Consider the following 23,720-nt stretch of genomic DNA (forward strand, 5'->3'; position numbering starts at 1 on the left):
CAAGCTGTGAACCCTAAAGGAGAAAGCCAACCTGGTTCAGTCCCCAAAGTTGTTTTCTTTCCTATCCCTGAGTCTCATGACCAATAGGGAATTCCAGAGAAATCCCTTTCATAGAATCATAGAGTTGAATGAGACCTCAAGGACCATCCAGACCAATCCCCTGCCATGCAAAAATACACAAAGCACCCCTGACAGATGGCTATCCAGCCTCTGTTTAAAAACCTCCAAAGAAGGAGACTCTACTACACTCCGAGGCTGCATATTCCACTACCAAACAGCTCTGATCATCAGATTTAGGTACTGTATATACTCGACTATAAGTCGATCTCATATATAAGTTGAGGGTAGAGTTGGGGGGGCAAAATTATGGTTTTTGATATGACTCATGGATCAGTCTAGGATAAAATTTAGGGCCATGCAACAAAGGATGTAAAAGACGAAGTTTAATGTCTTCATACAGAAATGTCTTATTCAGATCCTTCTAAGCCCAATTCCTCTTGGCACTCTTTTGAGAGGAAGCACCAAAGAGGTGCCACCACTGCCATTTTCCCACCCAAGCATTAAAAAATGCTAGAAGTAACATCATGGTGGAAAGAGTAGAAGGGGTTGGTGCTTTTTTTGGGTGCTCCCAGGATGAACTAAGCTCTTACCTTTTGCCAAGGAGAAGAGTTAAAATGCACTATTTATAGTGGATAAGTTGAGCCAGCTTTTTCTGGTTAATTTTTTGACAAAAATGTCTAGATTTATACATGAGTACTGTGGGCCCTTGCTTTATGCGGGGGATCCTTTCCGGACCCCCCCCCTCGTGTAAAGCAACATGCACATATGCTTGAGCCCCATTATATCCAATGGGGTTCGTGCTCGCTCCGTGGCCGTGCGCGTGTCCGGTGGCCGCACATGCCATATGCGAACCCCATTGGATATAATGGGGTGCGTGCTCACCATGCGGCTGTGAGCACACATTCTCCCCTTTCTCAAGCGGCTACAGCGTAAACTGAAAGCTGCCTATAATGAGCTCGCGTATGGTGCGGGCTCACTGTATATACAGTAATCAAATATGAATTATGTTAAATAAATATTAAATAAATAAATAACTTTAAATACAAATTACTTACATTATATTCAAGCCATATTTTAAAAAAATTAAAGCAACACCCAAAGCCAATTTTCCCATAGTACCATGGTGAATTGTGAAGGCCAAGGGAGGAGCAAAATTCCTACCTGGCCTCAAAAAGGTGACCAGCTGAGGCCAGGATAAGTTAGTAGACCAAGAAATGTTGAAGGGTAGTAGAAGTGTGATAAAGCAGTGATTTATTATAACTCTTCTTCTTTCTCTCCCCTCATGCCTCAACCCAAAATTTTAATGGCATTGTTTCTCTCTTTTCCCTTCCAGGGGTACAAATGATGTCCCCAGGTAATTGCTGTTCCAGATGAGACAAGGCATGGGGCCAGAATTTCATCCCCGTTATGTCTCTTGCCTTCACTTACTTTTTTCTAGGCTAAAATGTCCCAGTCATTGTAACTTTTCACATGTGCTGAGTTTCCACCTGCTATTGTTTGACTTTCTAAATGGAATTGCAGGAAAGTTTGCATAATTTGGCAGAGTTGATTAATTCTGCTCACGTGACAAGAACTGAAGACTGATTAGCAAATTAGCAAAATTCATAATAGCAGCTAATTGGCAGAACTTTTCTGTTTCAAATGCTTCAGTTGCTGGGTAAAGTGTAGGAGAGAAAGTATGCTTTCAGTTGTCCTTAAAACTGTGCACAAACCAAAGTAAAACTTACGTGATATTTGGCAATATTTAAAAGAGAAATTTTACCTGTGCTACTCCTGTTTCTTCCCTTTTTGGTTGATGGTTACCCTTGTCTCTCCCTCCTATTTTCACTTAGTGGCCAGGAACTATTTTGTCCATCTCTCTCTTTGTTCTGCTTATCTTACTTTATAGAGTTCCATGCACACTAATTGCACCATGCACACGATAACACAAACAGTGAGAGTGTCTTTTTATTTATAAACCATATCAATACCCTTGGCAGTGTAGATCAGAAAGAGAACTCAGTTCAAATACCTAATATTAACAGATTTTATACTAAAATCAAAATATGATCTGTGAGTTTTGCACATGTTCTAGAATTATTGAATGACACCTCCAAGGTTTTAGTATCTGGGATGATACAACCAGCCCTCCTTAACCATGAATTTGGCATCCAAGGATTCAACCATCAATGGTTTGAATATATATATATATATATATATATATATATATATGAAAACCAAACATTGATTTTGCCCTTTTATATTAAAAAAACCTACCATCTTACTACACCACTGTATATAATGGGATTTGAGCATCCACAGATTTTGGCATCTGCAGGGGGGGGAGGGGCGTTCTAGGAACCAATTTCCTCCCTGCTGCTTCATTAACTGAAGTATCATCTGTAGAAATTTATCTAGTGAAGCTATCCTGTTATGTCATCTCTGCATCAGAAACACATTGCCATTTATTGTCATGAAACTGCCCTATCATCCGGCAAAGCAGATAGCTGCCACAAGTGGCAGGCCTGGAGATGGTGGGAAGAGAAAGAAGAGGCCCCAGTTAAAAACATCACATCTTACCAAATTTTCACTTTAACCACATGAAACAAAGTACATGTAAATACATTTAGGCTGTGCATATGATATTGTAATTGAAATATATAATTTTAATTTTGCCAACCATTTATGTCACAACCATTGCCATTACATTCAGTGATATATGGGAGTTACGATTTATGAGTAACAATAGTACAAAAACATTATTGAGTATTCTGTATGGTGTGGCATGGGAGAAGGTCATTGGCGGGTGACACTATGAATTACCACACTAGATGACATCAACCCTAGTGATGGCACTGCTGCACTCTTGAAATAAGATTTAACTCTCATGAGCTTACTACCTGGAGTAAGGAGGAAATGGGTAGGAGAGAGGTGTCATCTTGTCAATTGTCTCTAGGGACAAAAAGTATGGACTAGTCTCCTACAGTTGGTAAAGACATGGAGCATGAAAAAAAACACCCCACCCTATTATCTGTGCCCTTCTCCTCCCCTAACTTTTAGCAGTGAATCAGTTCAGACTGATTTTGTAAGTAAGATCTGTAAATTTTCTGATCATATCTTGCATAGGAAAAAAGGGAAGAGGGAAAGAATATCAGGAAAAATGTGCATGAGAAGAAAGGGAAAGAAAAAATGAGAGTGAGAGTGAGAAGGGAGTGATCCCATACTGCTTTCTTCAGCCAGTCTATTTGTGGCATGTGGCCCAGTTCTTGTTGTCTCATGGTCAACAATGATTATCCCAAGAGGGAATGTGGCCCTCAACACAAAATATGATCTTAATCTTTGGTCTATAACCTCCTAATGTGTCTAGACTAAAAAAATAGGTAAGCAGAAACTGACAACTATAGGAACCCAGCCATTAACATCAGGCTTGGAAAATGAATAGTTCTCTAAATGTTGCTAGACTTAAACTGCCATCACCCCTCACCACTGGTAGTGCTGGTTGGGGCTAATGGGAAGTATAGTCCAATAACATTTGGCCATGCCTACATATTATAAATATTTCAATTTTATTAAAGCATCTATAACTGAGATGCCACAACTGAGAGCTTGTCAACACTACATATATGTTGTGTGTTGTGTAGTTTTGCCTTCAAGTTGTTTCTGACTTATGGTAACCCTACAGTGAACCTATCACAGGCTTTTCTTGGCAGGTTTCTTCAGAGGGGCGTTGTCTTTGCCATCCTCTGAGGTTGTGAGACTATGACTTGCCCAAGGTCACCCAGTGGGTTTTCATGGCTGATTGGGGATTTGAACTCTGGTCTCCAGAGTCAATGCTCAAACCACTACACCATGCTGACTCTCACTAAGGATATACATTGGACTTAACCCACTCCTTGTGTAATCTGACCAGGTGACATACAGCCACAATTGCAGCATAAATGCTATTTTAGGTTTAATAGAACCCACAGTTTTCTTGGCTGTCTGGACAGCTGGATCAGGTCTAATTTGGCATGAAACTCGAGTACCTTCAGTTCTCTTTGCTGTTTAGACAAATGAATCAGGCCCAATTTGGCGTAATCCACTTGTCCAGGCAGCAAACAAAGCACCAGCAACCTTACGCTACACTGGGCAGCATAGGGAAAGGGATGATTCACTTTGGAGATGCTGCCAGCATCTTGCCAGCCAAGTTGATGGCAGCATCTGCAAGAGCCTAGCCATTACCATCACTTCTGCTGAGGGTAGACTGGGGCACCCATGAGATCAACAAGAAAGAGGTTGAGTGATCTTCTCCTTGTTGAGCAGATGGCAGAGCATCCTGTCCTGCCCTTAGCAGATGCAACAGCAATGCCCAGACTCTAACAGGTAGCTGCTTAGTCAATCAGATGGTAGTGGCAGCAGTGACACTGAGGGAGATCGGCCAAAGGTGCTGATGCACAATGACATGCCGACACACCAGGCTTGGCCCAGTGTGTGTGGTCCCCATTGTGATCAGTCTGTGGCCAGTCTGGGGTATAATGCTCTGGACTGGTCATGGATTAAGCGGCTGGTATAGATGGTCCCTGAAAAGGCGCTTGCTATAGTCAATGCAAAGTGGTCTGATGGTATCGGCTGATGATCCTCTCTTAATGAGTCTATACCACAGGCAGACTGATATAGAGAAGGATGCTCTCAAAGTATTTCTGATTACAAGAATGGGTGAGCAATTACTCCACTGTGGCACCACTTCTGGCCTTTTTGAATGCCTTTCTGAAGTGGGAAAAATGGCAGCTGCTGTAGCTCTTTGGTGCTTGCCCTCAAAGAAGTGCTGAGTGAATAGAGAGGGCCAGTGCTTCTTTTGTATACTCCCAGGATGGACTAAGTTCTCACCTTTTGCCACACTGCTAGAGAAGGGGATTCCAGTGATTTTATTCCAGTGATGAAGAATTGGGCTTTGAAGGATTTAAATTAGGCATTTGTCAGCTTTTGGAGGTTAAAATCAGGCAAAAATATGACATTAAAGTTAAAGGCTGTAATCACTGCTAATATAGTCACAGTTTTCTTTGCTTTGTCATCATATCCTTTTTGACATGTGCATATTTTCTTAGCCTTGCGCATGCCTGGTCACCTCCCCTACATATGACATAGCCACCATTTACCATAGTTCCCTCCTCAGCCATCTAGCCTTTTGGATGAGCACAAATAGTTATGCCTGAAGGAATTTTGTAAGTTCTTTGGCATTATTTTCCTTTGCTTTGTTCTTTACATTCTTTGTGACATGCCCCTATGTTTTACCCCTGACTTATCCATGGATCATATCAAAATCTATAATTTTGGCCTCAAAACCTGCCCTTGATTTCTACATGCATATATAAGGTATAGAGATGGAATCCATTCAAATTCAAACAAAAACTTGTCAACAAATGTGAAAAAAACAAAGCAATGATCCACAGACTGGTGTAGGATAAGATCTTCACATGTAAAGATACATTAAATAACAAAGTCAGAATTATCCATGCCATTGAGTTTCTAGTTTCTATGTATGGTTGTAAAAGCTGGATAGTGAAGAAAGCTGACAGATAGAGAATCAACTCATTTGAAAAGTGATGCTGCAGAAGAATTCTATAGATACCAGAGACTGCTAAAATGGGTCTTAGAGCAAGTCAGGCCTGAGCTCTCACTAGAAGCAAAGTTGATTGAATTGAGGCTGTCATATGTTAGACATATGATGAGATTACATAACTCATTAGAAAAGATGATAAAGCTCTATAAGGTGGAAGGCAGTAGGAAAAGAGACAGCACTACAGCTGGAGTAACTGAATCAAGGAAACCATTCCCCTGAGTTTGCAATCCCTAAGCAGCGCAGTTGATGACTGGGGCTCTTGGAAGTCTCTCATTCAGTTGACCTGACAGTCAATAATAGCAACAATAATGTGTGTGTGTGTGTGTGTGTGTGTGTGCATGTATACTTTCATCCTTAATATTGATTATTTTTATCTGGAGTGTATCCTACTAGATGTCATTTGCCCACATATTTCTCAGTTTCTTTAAAGAAATCTTAGGCCCGGTACAAACGGTTGCTTAGTGGCATGACAGCAGCAATTTTAGGGTTCGGGAACATGCAGCAACCGTACGCTCCCAAACCCTAATATGTATGGGCAGTGCCTTCTATACGGCGCACATGTCCATGATGTGTCTTGTGCGATGCATCCAATTGGCGTGGTGCACAAGACACATCACCGCGATGCCCCAGGCTGCAAATGGCATTTTGGTGGCATCGCGGGACGGAGATCCAATTTGGAGCTCCTTTTTGCAGCAGACCATTGTCGCGGCCGTGGGGCTGCCGTGGCAATGATCCAAAGGAGAAAGGGACGACCTCTGGCCTCCCCTTTCTTCTAATCTGTACTGGGCCATAGAGTGTCAACAAAGATAGAATTACTGGCTGCTGGTAGTTCCTGTGTCAGTGGGATGGTGAATCCACTTCAGGATTTAGAAATAACCTTGAAGGAGCAGCTAAATTGCTAAATCTGATTTGGAGATAGAGTCTACCCCTTGGGTATCCTCTTTAAAGTTCAGTCTAAAACCCAGAGAGGATTCACACAAAGCCTCCAGCTGTCACTGCAGTTCATCACCAGCTGATCAAACCCCATACAAATCAATAATAGCATGATCAAAAATGTGTTTGTTTGAGTGTATAGTTTAAAAAATGATATAAAAGCTTAGCTATGTACATATTTCACCGGGCAACCTGCTGGGAAAGTACCCACCATTTCAAATGACACTTGGAATTAAACTAGTGATCTCTATAGTGAAAGGCATGATTTGTTGTAGTTTATGCTTTAAAAGCCTCCCTCTCTCTACTTCAAGCTATAACCTCATCTGGACTGGACACAGAGGTGGCAACTGAACATGATTGGCCATACATTATGCAACAACAGCAGGGCAAATGACTAAATTTACAATATACTATTTAGTCTTCACATTCTCAGAGTGAAATTGACCTTCAAGTGACAGACTTTTACATGGTGAGTTACCTAAGCCAAATATGTTAGGCATTCAGACTCTTTAGGGCCTTTTGCAGAGAATTGGAAGCTCTCTGTGTGACAGATTTTATCTCGATAGGAAGGCAAAGATGACAAGAGCAAGAGGGAAAAAGCAGCTGACAGGCAGACCAGCAGGCTATGAAAATTCTGGCTCTTTTGTCAGTACTACCGTCAGTACTACCAATCAGGCATATATCTGAGCTGGCTGAAGGAGAGAGAAAATGATATAATGTGACAAATATGACTCTCACCTCAACCACTATACCTGCTGACAGATGCAACATTCTTATTTCAAAGTATTCTTGGGATATTTGGGCTAGGGTTGCTAGGAGCTGTAGTCCAACAATGCCTGGAGATTTGCACAATTCCTCCTGATTATTAAAACACTAGTCCCTTTGTTTGTGATGTCCCCTTGCTTTTCTAAAATTATAAATTTGATCCAGCTTTCATGTCTCACATGTGTCCTCAGTTGTTCATTTGTCTAACATTTCTGATTCTGTGTTCTCAATTGCTTTGTTTACTTCAGATGACTATTCAGAACTACCCATATTTAAGTGCTTGAAGTATGGGGAAACTAAATGATGGGTTGGTTCCATTATATTTTGAGAAGATCTTAGCTACCATGTTTATAGAATGGGGGACATGATTTGTCTAAAGGTTAGGAAATATCAGAGATGGTATTTAAATACCCCCTTGGACCATACTGTAAAAACAGTAGAGACTTCTGCTTGAAAGGAGGAACCCTCAGATACACACATTAGTCAACCCAAGAAAAGTCTATTGATGCCTCTATGTTGCAGATTCACTAGCATATGTGGGGGATGGTCTTTTGAGCTATGAATTTTGTAGAACTTTGTAACAGACCTGAGCCACAGCAAAATGATTATCTCTTTAGTCCAGTGACAAATGGGAGCAGAACTGTATAGGCTTGTTCTACTTTTCTCTCATAGGATGGGGTGTAGTAGGTACAAGCTTGTAGCAGGATGTCCTTCAATAGTCTCATGCTTCTCCCCAGGCATAAGATTAAGCTGTCCAAAACCAGGGCATGGAAGTAGAAACTGTTTTCAGTGGTGGAACTTAGCCAAGAAAAGGCGGAATTATCCAATGATTTTCCCTGCAGGATGCTTTCCTCTTCAATACTAAATGCAACCCAAAATACACTAATTAGAGGAGAAAGCCACCAGGGCAGAGAGCATGGCTTTCATGCAGACCTGTCCTTCAGCAATTACTGCATTACAAATAGCACTATAAAAACCACTGAATGGAAATGTCAAGAAATACTCAAGATTTAGTTTGCACAATCCACACAGGAATGTCATTTGTGATGAGCTGGTGTTCAATCAGACTGGGAGGAAGTAGTATATAAATCATTGAGGTACCATGTAACGTCAGCCCAATCTATAATGATATCCATGGTTTAATCCATCATAAAACATAAAAATAGCCATATTACCTGGAGCAATTGTAGCTTTATCACAGACTACAAAACAAATGCCACAGTGAGATCTACTATGATGTCTATTCTAAGCCTGTGTCTGTCCAGCTACCTGTAGACAATAGTTTAGGCTAGTCATATGTATCTATAGTAATAGTAATAAAATTTATTCGGTCTTTGACCAGTATAAAAACAAAACCACACAAACAGTGTATCAGTGTAACAGTAACAGGTTAAAATATAAACTGATAGTAGACTATACATATACAATATCCAAACAGATCTTTCTACGACGTATCTATATTATATTGTGGTATATTGTACTTAGTGCACTATATTAACATTATATATATGTGTGTGTGCCATTGCTTGTATTACCATGTTTTGAGTATTTTGAAACGGCCCTCGGGCTATTCAATAAACATACTGACTGACTCTAGACAATAGATTAACAAAGAGTGCATATGTGCCTCTTCATTGCTCCACTGTAACATTAACTTAAAACTTGCAAGTGTGAAAAAGACATTAGAAATCAAGTATCAGCCGGCTTTTCTTCAATAACTGGCATCACCTCTTATTCAGCACTATTGAAGGAGCTAGTTCACACATTCAGCTAAGAACTATTGAGTGCAAGTTACTGATTTTTGTATACACCTATGAGAATGAGATTGAATCAAACTTTGCATAATATAAGCATTACTCACTATCTCTTTAGAAACCTGGGAAGACAATTACACCATTCAGCTTTACAATCATGCCACCAATCGCACCACTTAACCCACATTATTGCACCCTTTCAGTAGGGACTATTACCCATTTTATTATATACACAGATTATAAAACTACTCTCTCTCTCTCTAACCCTTATCTGCAACCCTTTGAATTACACAAAAGGTCAACTGGGGCTGTAATTGCAAAAAGAGCTCCCAGTGACAACCTGAGCCATTTATTAATTCACGTGACATACCCCTAAGAGTTTTGTTTGTATTGTTTTTACAAGGAAAGAACTCAGTTCTCATGTTAGTCAAGTGGCAGTCTCACTGAAAAACTTTCCAGGAAGTTTGTCATAAATTTAGCTTTTTCTGTGATGTTGTCATTCCAATCTGACAACTGGTGAGCAGAGCACTCTAGTACAGCATGTACTGCTAAGCAAGGTACTTACTGGATTAAGGCAGGTTTTTCTTTTCTACTGGTCACCCTGACAGGCTTCAGTTCTTCCTCATCCTGCTGTAGATCAGTCATTAGCACCATCGGAAGCAAGGCACACTCTGGTCTATCTAGCTTGCCAACTCCACTCTTCCCCCTCCCACTATTCCTAGCAATGTTTGAACAAGACTCACTCCAAGCTTTTCCAGTCCCCCCCTTCACTGCCTCCTCACACAGTACACTGCTTTGCACCTTCAGAATCCAAATAGAAAACAGCTTGCTCTCTCCTCTTCTTCTCGCTGTGGTTTCTCACTAACTAACCTGAGCAAGTTTGAACTGGTGGTGCTGTTGGATGAAGCAAGTGAGAAGGGAGGGGAAAAACCCAGAGAAGACACATCCCTCTTCTCAACCCGCAAACTAGTTAGGAGGAAAGGACACACATACACACACACTAAAATAAAACCTGTTGAACAAGCTTTGCATCAGAGAGGAAATGATTACTCAAGCACAGAAAAGTAGATCCAAATTTCAATTACTGGTTGTTGTTGTTGTCGTCGTTTTAACCTGGAAAGTCCAAGGGTTTCCGCTCCCCTCCAGTTTCAAGAAAGCTATTGTAGTAGGATTTAGGCATGCTGAATTTAAGAAGTGTTCATAACTACAAATCAGCCAGATAAGAAATGGAGGGAGGGGGTGGCAGGAGGAGGATGAGAGTTCCAAAGCAACCGACCATGATCTTGACTCCTTATATGACTTCAAGGGACTGGCTTGGTACAGAGTTTAAATTATTCAGACAGGATGTTGGGCTCCTGAGGTATTGTTTCTTGGTTGCTTAAAACAAAAGGTCTGCTCAATGTTTTATGTGGGAATGAGAAAGGTGACAAGGGGAAGGCACACTAATGTGAGTTGGTCTTTGGTTCCCAGCAAACAGGCAAAACACTTGGGATGTAATTCTTTGCTAAAACAGTTCTGAAAGGAATCAACAAGTAATTTTCACTATTTTCTTCCTGTTACAAGAACGTCTTGCTTATTTGAAGGCAAGGAATTATTTTGTGCAAAGTTTGCACTTTTTTGAACAGAAAACAACACCTTCTGTCCAGATGCTGTTTTCTGTGCAAATGTTGTGTAGAACAAACACCCAATTGCAGCATTTTCTGCACAAAATATTTATGAGTATAGATACTGTTTTCTGAACTGCAAAGATTCTTGTCATTCCATGATTCTTTTCATCAGGATTTCTTGACACTCCTGAAATGTTTGTCAACCACCTTTTGATTTTTTTTAAAAAAAATATTCCTTCCATCTTTCTAAAACAAACATTCATGAACCCATATTCCAGTTGACTAGAAAAAAAGCATTTTAAGGTTTACTACCAGTTTGATGTGCATGGCAGTTATATTATAATTTCATGTGATGTTGCCCTGAGGCATTATTATGATACTCTTAAAGCCCAGTTTTCTTAGAAGTTATTTTTTTTACTTGCCATACTCCTGTTTTTTTCACAGATGCTTGAAAAGAGTATGTGTGTGAAGGTATTTATGCCACAACCAGAAAAGATTCATTGACTCCTGTCTGCAGATTAAACCAGTTAAAGTGGCAAGAGTTTTACCAAAAATAACTATTGGAAGCTCTATGATTCTTTCTGAGGAAACCATGAGGTTGGACTTTTGTGTAAGGTTCCCTTCCCTCCTATGCATTTATAGATCTGATCATGCTGCTTTCCTATGGGGCAATAAACTTTGCAATAATTTTCATAACATTGGTTTGAATTACACAACACCAGGAAACTCCTTCCCTATCAAAGCGAACAAAACCCCTTCACCACAAGCATTTAGTAAAGATCTTTCTAAGGTTCAAAACATACTGCAGAAATAATCCAGTTTGAGACCACTTTTACTGCCCTGGCTCAAGGCTCTGGAATTCTGGGAGCTGGAGTTTGTTGTGTACCCAGAGCAGAGCGGAGTCCCACAACAAATTCCATAGCCCTAAGCCATGGCAGTTAAAGCGGTGCCAAACTAGGTTATTTCTCCAGTGTGGATGCAGCCTCAGTTGCCTAAGCCACTAGCAGGAAATAAGATGGAGTGATGGCACTTAAAGCAGTATCAAAGTGCTACAACTGGGTACTGTGAAAGAGAATATGAATACAAACTACAAAGACTACAAAGAGATTTATTCTGTTCTCCCTGGTTTGATCATCATTTACTATGAGAGTTTGCTTAGAGAGAGAAAAAATGTCCATACATGCTTTTATTTAGGAGGTACAGTATATAATCCTATACATGTCTATTCAGAAGTAAGACCACTAACTACAATAATAGTTATTTCCTACAAAGTAAGCATAGGATTGCCACTTTACCATTTAATAATAATAATAATAATAATAATAATAATAATAATAATAATAATAATAATAATAAATTATTTACGGTATTTATACCCCGCCCTTCAGCCCTAAAGGCTATCGGAGCAGCTTACAATTATTATATTTAATTAGATGGTTCCCTGCCCTCAGGCTTACAATCTAAAAGACACAACACAAAAGGAGAAGGGAATGGTGGTGGGAAAGGGGATGAGATTCAGTGGTTATTCTCTCCCTCTGAGGCCTGGACCAAGGCAGATGGATTGGAGGGAGGCTTCTTCTTTTTCAGGCTAGCCCTGATGGAGCTGGGCCTGCCTGTTCACTCCCTCGCAGTCCGAAGGATGATAGTTATCATGGAGGGAAGGCTCTCTTTCTTCAGGCTAGCCCTGATGGAGCTGGGCCTGCCTGTTCACTCCCTCGCAGGTCACCTCCTATCCCGCCTCCTCAACAAGACTGAGGCGGCTTTGAATTGTGTTACTAATTCAGTCAAACCAGTTGAATCATTTTAAACTTGAAACTGAGCCAGGAACCTTGGCCCGAAACAGACAGGCCAAAGATGCAGCTTCTGGCTGTGTTCAGGGTGTAGCATTTAGTTGATGCACACCCTGAATGTGTCCAGAAGCTGTCCCATGCCCATGTTTTTGCAGAAGTAGTTGGCCAAAAAGGAGTGGACAAGATCCACTTCTTCTGCTGGCCTGGTGTAGGACTGCCTGGATCAGGGCCGAGTGTGTGCAGTTGCTGCCATCAGAGCAGCCTCACACCACTCTTTCTGGGCTGTCTGTTTTGGCCCCTAGACATCAGAACCAGAATTATTAGCACACTATGAGGCTGTGCACACAGGCCATAAAGGCTGGCCTGAGGGCGGAATCAGGGCGTGATGTCCACACAACGTACAGCATCACGGCACTCCTCTGGTGCTGCATCCACACAATGCAGCACTAAAGGAGTGCCTTAAAGCCGTGGCACAGCGGCTATCGCACCCTTTCCATGGCGCAAAAATGAGCTGCTTTTTGCGGCTCCTTTTTGCACCCTGGGAAGGCCAGATTGGGGCCATGCCATATGGTTGTCATAGCCCTGATTTGGCACAGCTGGAGGCAGCTGGAGGCTGCCCCTTAGGGGTGGTCTGCACAGTCTCCTATGTCTGGAATACTCTTGGGGAGTTACAAATTCATAATCTAGAATTACATATTTGTAAGTGTTATCATTCATGATCCCTACATATCCCCTAGTTTAGGGGACAGGTAGCAACTGTGAAAGTGCCCCAATCCCAATTTACCAGGAAGCAGCCATACGATCAAGGAGGATCTGTTTTTCTGTTGCTTGAGAAACAGCTGACTGATGCCCCCTGCTTATGTGAGGGTGGATTGTGACAAAGGACCTGCTTCTGCCCATCACAATGGAGATTGCTCTTGGAGAGGGTAGAACAGGCAGCTTCCTGAGCAACAGGGGAATGGATCCCCATTGATCACAGTGGCTGCTTCCCAAGAAGTGGGGATCGGGTTGGGGGGGTTGGGCCAGATTTCATGTTGGATATACTTTGTAACTCTTTAACAGGATTCCAGCCAATAGGCATAGTAAACCTGATAGCAATCAAGTGAATTTATTAAGAACTTGTTCATATATTCATAGAGTTAACTAAGAACTGGTGCGAACTAGAATAGAAATGTTTGTAACTTCTCTCTCTAATACAGTGGATCCTCCGCATATGCGGTCTTTTTATCGGCAGCTTTGAGCATAGGCGCTCAAAGCCGCCGGTGCGCGCAAGGCGGAAGGGGCGGCGAGTCCCATTCAATTTACAATGGGGCTCGAGCATAGGCGGAAATCGCCATACACGGCGGGATCCGAAACGGATCCCCCGCGTATGGCGAGGTTCCACTGTACATATTCCTTTCTACCAGTTTAACTAACATTACTGCTCTCATTTTTTTAAAAAAATTATTCAAATGGAGATTACCAATTTTTCCAAAATTAGTTCACTTAATTATTTCTAAAATTTGGCAAATCATTGTCTAATTCAAGGACACTACTACTGCTTTACAATACAGCAGTAAAAATTTTCTTAAATCTAACAATGAAAATACCATAAAATCATTAAAAAAAACCCCTAACATCCAGACTCTAAACCAATGGTCCCCAAACTGTGCCCTTTAAGAGATTTTGGACTTCATCTCCCAGAAGCCTCAGCCATGTTGGCCAATATTCTGGGATTCTGGGAGCTGAAGTCCAAAATCCCTTAAAGAGCATAGTTTGGGGACCACTGAACAGAAAGCTAATATACTGTTGCTTTTGAATTACAGTACTGCTTAGGGAGCAAAATGAATTTGCTCATGTGTCCCTGCAATTTCCTATGGCTTGTTTTTCTAATATGTGACATTTTCTATTACAGTGACTGATTTTTTGGTTAAAAACATAAAATGCACACTTCCACTGGGTGGCATATCTTTCCCCATACTAATGCATTTTATTTTAAGATTTATACTCCCCTTTTCATAAAAAAAAGGTTGGTGGTTTCCATGTCAATGGGGTGGTGAATCCACTCCAAGTTTTATACCAGACCTTAAAGAAGCCATATAAGGTTCCAGATGCCATTTTCAAACCAAGGTCATTACTTTGGCTAGCTCCTTTAAAACCTGGAGCAGATTCATTGGCCCACTAACATTGAAGACACGAAATACCACTTCCCTTCTCCAAAATTATTTTTCTACATACACTGACTTGATATATAGGTATATTAAACATACATGCCACTTGGCACTTGTGGCCTCTGAAATACTTTGGTCAATCCCTTATTCTTGGAGAATGTTCCCTTTTGTTTTATCCCACTATTTCTGTGACCAGAGAAATGTTCTTCAGAGCTTGGAAAATTTGTTTTGGAGACTCCAAAAATCTCCCAGTCAGCCTTGTCTTTGTAGTTATCTGAATGTTCAGAAAGGCAAGCACTGAAGCCCAGACCACACTAGAAGCCAAAGTTCAGTCTACAAGACTTGCATGTAGAGCGGAGTACTAGTGGCACAAGATGGAAAGTACTTGCATATGATAGTCAAGGCCTTTTGTCTAAGACTCCAGCTTTCCTTTGCTCACCATGCTGGGAAACTATCCTTGCTTTGTTTGCTGGCTCAGACTTGGGAGCCTTGAGATCCTAAGTTAACAAATTGAACATAGTTGCAGAAAAGAGTCTTTAGTAAGTTTAGGATCTGTCATAGAGTTCTTTAATCCTTACTCATCCCTTTGCCCAACAAAGAACTTTGAAACTTAAAAGTGTGTTCAGCTCCCTGCTCTTAGTCCAATAAAACAGATTATGCTAGTTTATTTTATCTTAGTAATGTATGCATATGGATATACTGAATTCATATGGATTCTGTCTCCATAAATCTCTCTTTCTGAGGAATACATCTCTTTTTCTGAGGAAGCAAAGTGTTGTGAACAGCATATTTACAGCCATCCTTCACATCCTCTCTCTGTGAAAAACAAGGAGACAGCTATACTACTACAAGTTGGAAATGATGAAAATGTATACTGTGTGACCTGCAATGTATATCAGACTTTTCTCTAAAACTCAACTGCCTGTAGAGAAAGAAAAGAAATAAATGCAATTTGACTTGAGAATTATCTCTGGTTTACCATAGTACTGACCCCTGAGGAGATTATGGAGGCCTGGCTACTAATTCTGTCTTTTGTTCCATAACTGAAATTGATTCTTCCAGTTCATCCACATGGCCAGCTCATTCTGGGTCTTCTACTTTGCCTTTGTTGTTGTTAACTGCCCTTGAGTTGATCTCAACCCATGGTAACCCTGCTGATGAGACATCTCCAAGACCCTCTGTCCTCCACTGCTCTGCTCAACTCCTACAAACTCATACTCGTGATCCATTCATCTTGCATGCAGTCTTCCTCTCTTTCTACTTCACTCTACCTTTCCCAGCATTACTGTTTTTTCCAATGGTTCATGCCTTTTCATGATGTGTCCAAAGTACGACACCCTGAGTTTTGGCTTCTAGGGAGATTTTTCTCTTGATTTGCTCTAGGACCTATTTGCTTGTCTTTTTGGCTGTCCATGGAATGAATCCTTAGCACTTTTCTCCAGCAACACATTTTGAATGGGTTGATTTTCCTCATATCCTCCTTCTTAACTGTCCAGCTCTCAGATCCATACATGGCAATTGGGAATACCATGGGTTGTATGATTTTGTGCTCAGGTGTATACCCTTGTATTTTAGGATCTTCTCTAGTTCTTTCATAGCTGTCTTTCCCATTCTTAATTTTCTTCTGATTTCCTGGCTGCAGTCTCCATTTCTATCAATATTTGATTCCAGATATGTTCTATTTCTTAGTTGTCTAATTCAAATTTGTGTAGGTTCTCTGTGGTCATTATTTTTGTTTTCTTTATGTTCAACAATAGGCCTGCCTTTGCACTTTCTTCCTTGATCTTTCTTAGTAGTTGTTCCAGGTCGTTGAGGTTTTCTGCTAGTATTATGGTGTCATCTGCATATCTCAGATTGTTGATATTCCTTCCTCCTATTTTCACTTCTTCTTCTGTGTCCATACCTCCTTTTCTTACAATATGTTCTGCATATAAGTTGAACAGTTAGGGTGATAAGATGCAGCCTTGTCTGACTCCTTTGCCAATTGGGAACCATTCTGTTTCTCCATGTTCTGTTCTGACAGTAGCCTCTTGTCCTGATCAAGGGATAAATTCCCCAAACTATTGTCCTCTACCATTCAAGTCACAGACTATGCCTGTGCTACCAGAAGAGTCAGTGGCGAGTTGGAAGTTCCCCCCCCCCCTTGTTTTAAAAACTATACCCTTGATTTTTGTTGAGTGATCTGAAGTACTCACTATTTAAAGCATTAATGTTTTAATGTGACCTTATGCTTTAAGCCCATAGAGTCTTATAAAAGATAAATAGGAAATTGAGCAGTTGCCAATGTGGATGGAAAATCTTCTCAAACTGTAAGCTTTTATTCAGTGGCCAGATCTTGTTACACAAGTATGAGGCACTGTATTATTATGTAGTCTTAATAGCCTATGTATTATGGATGTAGTGAAACGTCTCTTTGAAAAGCAAATGCACCACAATTGAAACACACTATTCATGCTAGCAATCCACACCCTAAAGAGCCATCTAGATGATTAACAAAATTGCATTTCCCCCCTTAGTGTGACATTCTAGCCATGATCTTCCACAGCAGTGCTATGTATAGTGATGAGCAAACCCCACTAATACAGTTCTATCATGGTTAGATTTTTTTTCTTATTGAATTTGGATCTGATCCTCTAATTTTCCACTGACTTTTGAAAACCTAAGTGATTTTCAGTCTTGAGAGGTGGGATCTTATCTCATTTCCTCTAAATTTCATGGAGCATTATATTTCCTGGCTTCCCGACACATTGGTGCAATTGAGAGAAATTATGGCCTCTCCTTCAAACTTTCTAACAGATGTGAAGGCAGATTTGGTGTCAGCATACAGCACATTTTATAGGCATCCTTGTAGAATCTGATCTTTATGAAAATGAAACAAGGGCCCTTATCACAGGAGAGGTTTTGCAGCTCAAATCCGAAGCCACTATGGGTCCAACAATGAGAATTCACATGATTGCTTTCTATGAGGAATCGTTCCGGGGCGCATTCGCAGTGAATCTGAAGTGACTCCTCATTTTGGTGAATTCAGTAACAAGCAAATTCACAAAAATTGCTTCTAAGCGATTTCACTCTGAATTGGTCTAGTGTGGAATACAGCTTTGCTTCCATCCCGGTACAGCCCCCAAACCTCTAAGGTCCCATATTTCCCATGATGCCATGCTGCAATTTTGTCCCATTTGCTTCTGGTACTCCCCCCACTTCCATTGCTGTCGAGAGGAAATGCGGTTGTTTCCGATGCCGCTGAGGAAAGGGCATATTGGCGAATGAATATATTCACACTTTAACGTGGACAGGAGACATGCTGGCAAGGAGGGGGAAAGCGGCTGCTTCTGATGCTGTTGGGGAAGGCTGCTTATGTGGCTGGAAAAAGATGGACCATATATCCCATAGAAAGGAGGTGGTGGTGCAGATGAGCTCATGCAGCTGCTGCTGGCGATGAATGGCAGTTGAGGAAGGGTTAATGTCCCAAAGAGACGGAGTTGCCACTCTTCTCTCTCTCTCTTTCTCTTTCAGAGACAGACACAGAGACACAGGGCATCACGAAGGGAGCCCAGCCTGCCTTATTATGTTGCTGCCTGAGGAAGGGAGGGAAGCAGCTGGAGCTGTGGAGGAGGAAGAGGAGGAGATCAGGGAAGGGCTGTATTACTGGGGCTTTGTGAGGGAAGAGCCGGGACTGGAGGTGGAAGGAAGGCTCTGGCCATGACTGCCCAGTGCTGCTTGCCTCTTTCTCCTTCTTCACCTTGGTCTGTCTCTTATGGGTGCTTGTGTGACTGGAAGAATGGACCATATATCCCATAGAAAGGGAGCTTGTGTGACTGGAAAAAACGGACCATATATCCCATAGAAAGGCTGCTTGTGTGGCTGCAAAAATTGGACCATATATCCCATAGAAAGACTGCTTGTGTGGCTGCAAAAAACAGACCATATATCTCATAGAAAGGCTGCTCGTGTGGCTGCAAAAATTGGATCATATATCCCAGAAAAAGAGTACTAGTTTGGGTGCCAAAACAGACTCTAAAGCCCATAGAACATGAAGCAATCTTTCACATGAGGCTAGTATTCACGTGAAAGTGGAACCAGGTAGTGGCCTCCTTCTTCACCCTGGAAGTGCAAAGGTTCACGATGCATTCAGACCACCACTGAGCATGTGCAAGGGTCCCAATTTGAATCATTGAATCCGCATGGTATGTACTGGTGTGGTAATTCAATGTGCATTTGCTCCACTTTAACCCTGTAATTACCACAATTTCATTCTTCATATGTGATAGTTCATCATGTGAATTGCCTTGAATTCGAAGTGACTCCACTTCCCCCTCACCACAGAAGGGTTATGGAAGTACAGTGCTCCCTCGGGTTACGAATTTAATTTGTTCCGCCGCTCCGTTCGTAACCCGAGTAATTTCGCAACCCGAAAAGGGCTTTCCGTTAGCGCTGGAAAGCCGCGCGTTTGAATTTCGCGCCGAAAAAAATTTCGTAACCCGAAAAAAACATCGTAACCCAGAACAGTTTTTTCCAATCTAACTTTTTCGTAACCCGGAAATTTCGTAACGCGATCAATTCGTATCCCGGGGTACCACTGTACTTTGGTTTAGAGTTCCAGTCTCATGTGTGATAAGGGCCAAGGGCAAACAAAATGTTCAGAAGACTGGAGAAACTCCCCGATGAAGAAATGGTTACAACATTTGGAAGGTGTGCAGCTTGAGAGGCAAAAACCAAATAAAGGAAAGCATGGTAGAAGGCTATACAATTTTGAAATTTATGGAGAAAGTAGAGAGACAGAACTTTCATATAATACTAGAATCTGAAGCTGAATGGTGGGGAATTTAGGTCCAAAAATGATGAAACCTGCTTCCACAAGTTGAGGTGATGGCTATTAACTCAGATGGCTTTAAAAGATTAGATAAATTCTCAGAGGCTATTGGTTGTCAAGATGGTCATGATGGCTGGGTAGTCTCTCCAGTTCCTGAGGCTAAATCATCTTTATCAGCTGTTGGGAACATAAGCAGGAATATTAGTGTGCTCATTTCTTGCTGATGGCTTAGGCAACTGCTTGACCACCTTGTGAAAAGTTGTCCCACAGTACTCTTCTTAGGTTAACATATCAAGGGGAAAGCTGTGTTGGTTATGTAGCAAAATAAAATAACATCCAAATCTGGACAAAATCTGGATTTGAGGATACCACATTTTAGATGCTTCCAAGGAATCCTAAAGAAGAGGGAACTAAGGGACTGGAATTTAGCTCTATGAGAGTTCAACTTCCAATAGAGGTTAAAGACTTAAAAAAAAATTGGGACTGCATTTGTTGGGTTTCACCTACATAGCAGCTATACGTTTCCCCAGCTGCAAGAGCACAGAGGCTTCTTTAGAAATTCAGTATTCTTTGTCTAGAGACAAAGCCTCAAATATACACAGCCTAGATCTTAAGGGAAGTTACTTTTTTGTTGCTAATGGAATTTAAATTTTATTGCCTGGATTTTATGACTCTTTCTCTCCAGAGACTACATGGCCAAAGAACTGAGTGGACTCTGCCTACATGGATATCCCTCCAACAAAACCACCATCTTGACAAAATGCAGCCCCATGACTCTAGCCACATCATTTCGCCCTTCTCCTGAATGATTTTTAATACCTTTACCTTTGAAGAAGCTAGAGGAGCATCAAAATTTTGCGTTTAGTAAAGGTTCTTAGGTTAACATTCTCACGGATACCTTGAACAGGGAACATGAGTGGCCCTTTGCTTCCTCAGTACCTGACTCTCTTTGCACTTGTTTTTAACAAATGTGCAGTGTGTATTTGCATGAACCTTCTTTTTAACCTTAGACCTTCCTGGGCACATACCATAATTGTTTGCTCACTTATTAGTTAAATGTTTCTCTCAATAATCTCCTTTAACAGTTCTAATACATCTTTGGAATTTGTCCTTAGTTCTTATCCAATTGATAGCGAAACACCTTGAACTTATAGATACCTGCAATCTTTGTCTCCCTTTTTGCAGATAGGATACTTATACAAGGAGGGCCACTGCAGGCATTGCCTACTCTCTAATTCTTTGTCTAGATGTAGAACATATCTGAATGTAAAAAAGAAACCCTTTTTGTCCTGGCAGAGTTTTATATCCAGTCATGTTCATTCTTCCAAAAGTTTCCCTTGTTATGGTGCAAGTTGTTCTTTCTATTTTTCTTGCCCAACCCTAAGATTAATACTGAGTAGACCCTCCATATCTAGATTTTGTACTTCTGTCTAGGGAAAATCTCTTTCTGCAAAACATTTATTTATTTGTTATTAAAAACACTTCAAAGGCACATCTCCTCAATGGCTTGCCACTAAAATGTTTCTACTACCACACTATGCAATTAGTTCAAAGAGGACAATCTCTTTGCATGTTGTGGGAGGACATTAGTTTATAAACAATTGCCATGAGGCCTGTTTTCTTCAGAAAGATCTACTTCCTGGAACCTGCAGAGCAGTTGTCCAATCAATTCTATCTAGATATGTAAAACATTATGCGTTGGACTAGAAGAAATGAACTGATGTTCGCTTTGATAAACTCATTCTCAGCAACCTGTTCAGCTGAAGACATGAACCTGCTTTTTTAGGTCTGTCAGCTCTCTACTTTTCCATGCTCAGAGTCCATGAAAAAAAGAAAACAAAACAGGTTGCTTACCTGGAACTTGTGTATGTCTCATACTCATCTGTGCAGTCACATGACTCTCCTTCTTCCATGCTGCTTTCCCTACTGTGGGTTACTCTTATGACTATTATAAAAGGAATGGTAGGAAGAAACAGTGCCTGTCCTTCCTCTCAAAGCACACACAAAAGGAAAAACAGCAGTACTTTTCACTTGGAGTGCTGGGACAGAGGTGTCAGCTTCTTCGTCTTAATTCTAGAAATTGTCCAAACATTGCTCTAAGTGGCTGCCTATGCGTGGCTGAACAGAAACTGCTTGAAAAGCACCTGTTGGAGGTAAAGAACCCGTTTTTCTTCAACAACTGTTTAAATATGAAGTATGTCATAGAAGGAGGGCTGGAGGATTCTTAACTTGGTTCACCATCACTACTCATGTCTCCTTAGCTCCACTGATCAAATATATATGAGAAATGAATACGTTCTCTCTTTCCTCCCCCCATTTTGTATCCTGGTTGTCATTTTTAAAGCTATTCATCCAGCAATTGCCTCAGTTTATTTACAATGACTGTAACAGTTGCTAACGATCTGGGTGTTGGTCAATCTGAAATTCCTTCAGTAAATTAAAGATCAAATATTTGTGAATGCTACTGTGAAAAGTATCCATCCGTATACCAAGAACAATATAATTTTCTTTTACTATTTTTAGAATTGCCTCCGAGTAGCTATAAAGAGCACAATACTTATTTATATTCTTTAGATAATGCAACATCGGGGTCTGCCTGAAGGAAGAGGCCCCTCCCTCCTTCACTGTCATCTTGGCCTCAGAGGGAGCCATCAGGCAGACCCAGCAACATCAGGGACTGCCTGAAGGAAGAGGCACCTCTTTCCTCAACTGTCATCTCGGCCTCAGAGGGAGCCATCAGGTAGACCCAGCATACATTCCTTACTTGCCTCAAAGACAATTTCATTTTCTAAAAGGTGGAAGAGGCAACAAGGCAGTCAGCTATTTTAGATTTGATCCTAACCAACAGGGATGACCTAGTTAATGGGGTGCAAGTGGTGGGATCATTAGGTAGAAGTGACCATGTTCTCCTGGAGTGGAAAGGAGAAGCCAGGCATAGTCAGACACACATTCTAGACTTTAGGAGAGGGGGTTTCACTAAACTTAGAGAAGTATTGAGAGTGATCCCATGGTCAGAAATACTAAAGGAGAAGGGAGTTCAGGACGGATGGGAGTTTCTCAAAAGGGAGATACTGAAGGCACAATTTCAAACAGTTCCAGTGAGAAAGAAAAATGGGAGGTGTCTCAAGAAACCAGGATGGATGACTAAGGAACTTTAAACTGAGCTAAGTTTGAAACGGAACATGTATAAGAAATGGAAAAAGGGGGAAATCACGAAAAAGGAATTCAAAGAAATAGCAGGCATGTGTAGGGGTAAAGTCAGAAAAGCTAAAGCGCAGAATGAACTCAGGCTTGCTAGAGAGGTTAAGAACAACAAAAAGGGCTTTTTTGGATATGTCCGCAGCAAAAGGAAGAAGAAGGAAATGATAGGGCCACTGCGTCGAAAAGATGGCAAAATGCTAACAGGGGACAGAGAAAAGGCAGAATTACTCAACACCTTCTTTGCCTCAGTCTTCTCAGGAAAGGAAAAGGGTGCTCAACCTGAGGATAATGGAGCAGAGGACAGAACAGGGGAAATTCAGCACAGAATAAATAAAGAGATAGTATAGGAATATCTAGTTAATCTAAATGAATATAAGTCTCCAGGACCTGATGAACTACATCCAAGGGTATTAAAAGAACTGGCAAATGTAACATCGGAACCATTGGCAATAATCTTTGAAAACTCCTGGAGAACAGGAGAAATCCCAGCAGACTGGAGGAGGGTAAACATTGTCCTCATCTTCAAAAAGGGGGAGAAAAAGAGGATCCCAACAATTATCATCCAGTTAGTCTGACATCAGTACTAGGAAAGATTCTAGAGCAGATCATTAAACAGAAAGTCTGTGAACATTTAGAAGGCAATGCCATAATCACAAAAAGTCAACATGGGTTTCAGAGAAACAAGTCATGCCAGACAAACCTAATCTCTTTCTTTGATAAAATGACCATCTTGGTAGATGAAGGGAATGCTGTGGATATAGTATATCTTGATTTCAATAAGGCCTTTGACAAAGTTCCCCATGACATTCTTGCAAACAAGCTTGTAAAATGTGGGCTAGACAAGGCAACTTTTACATGAATTTGTAACTGGTTGACCGGCCGAACCCAAAGGGTGCTCAACAATGGCTCCTTTTCATCCTGGAGAGAAGTGACCAGTGGGGTCCCACAGAGTTCTGTACTGGGCCCAGTGCTATTCAACATCTTTATCAATGACCTGGATGACAGAATTGGGGGCATACTTATCAAATTTGCAGATGACACTAAATTAGGAGGAGTAGCTAATACCCCAGAG

At 41.1% G+C, this 23,720-nt stretch overlaps 1 protein-coding gene across 2 annotated transcripts in view; it reads right to left on the reverse strand.

Moving 5' to 3' along the window:
- Nucleotides 1-23,720, reverse strand: part of GRAMD2B (GRAM domain containing 2B) — a 68,253-nt gene that overhangs the window by 38,889 nt on the left and 5,644 nt on the right. Inside the window, exon 1 of one of the 2 annotated variants that reach the window (XM_042451122.1) lies at nt 9,656-11,150. The exons of the other annotated variant lie outside the window; for it this stretch is intronic. Coding sequence (XP_042307056.1) covers nt 9,656-9,744 — 89 coding nt within the window. The 5' untranslated portion in view covers nt 9,745-11,150. Of the gene's footprint in view, nt 1-9,655; nt 11,151-23,720 lie in introns of those variants that run through there. 2 annotated transcript variants of the gene reach the window in all.

Source organism: Sceloporus undulatus, chromosome 2 (genome assembly GCF_019175285.1).
Source record: "Sceloporus undulatus isolate JIND9_A2432 ecotype Alabama chromosome 2, SceUnd_v1.1, whole genome shotgun sequence".
Classification (NCBI taxonomy): domain Eukaryota; kingdom Metazoa; phylum Chordata; class Lepidosauria; order Squamata; family Phrynosomatidae; genus Sceloporus; species Sceloporus undulatus.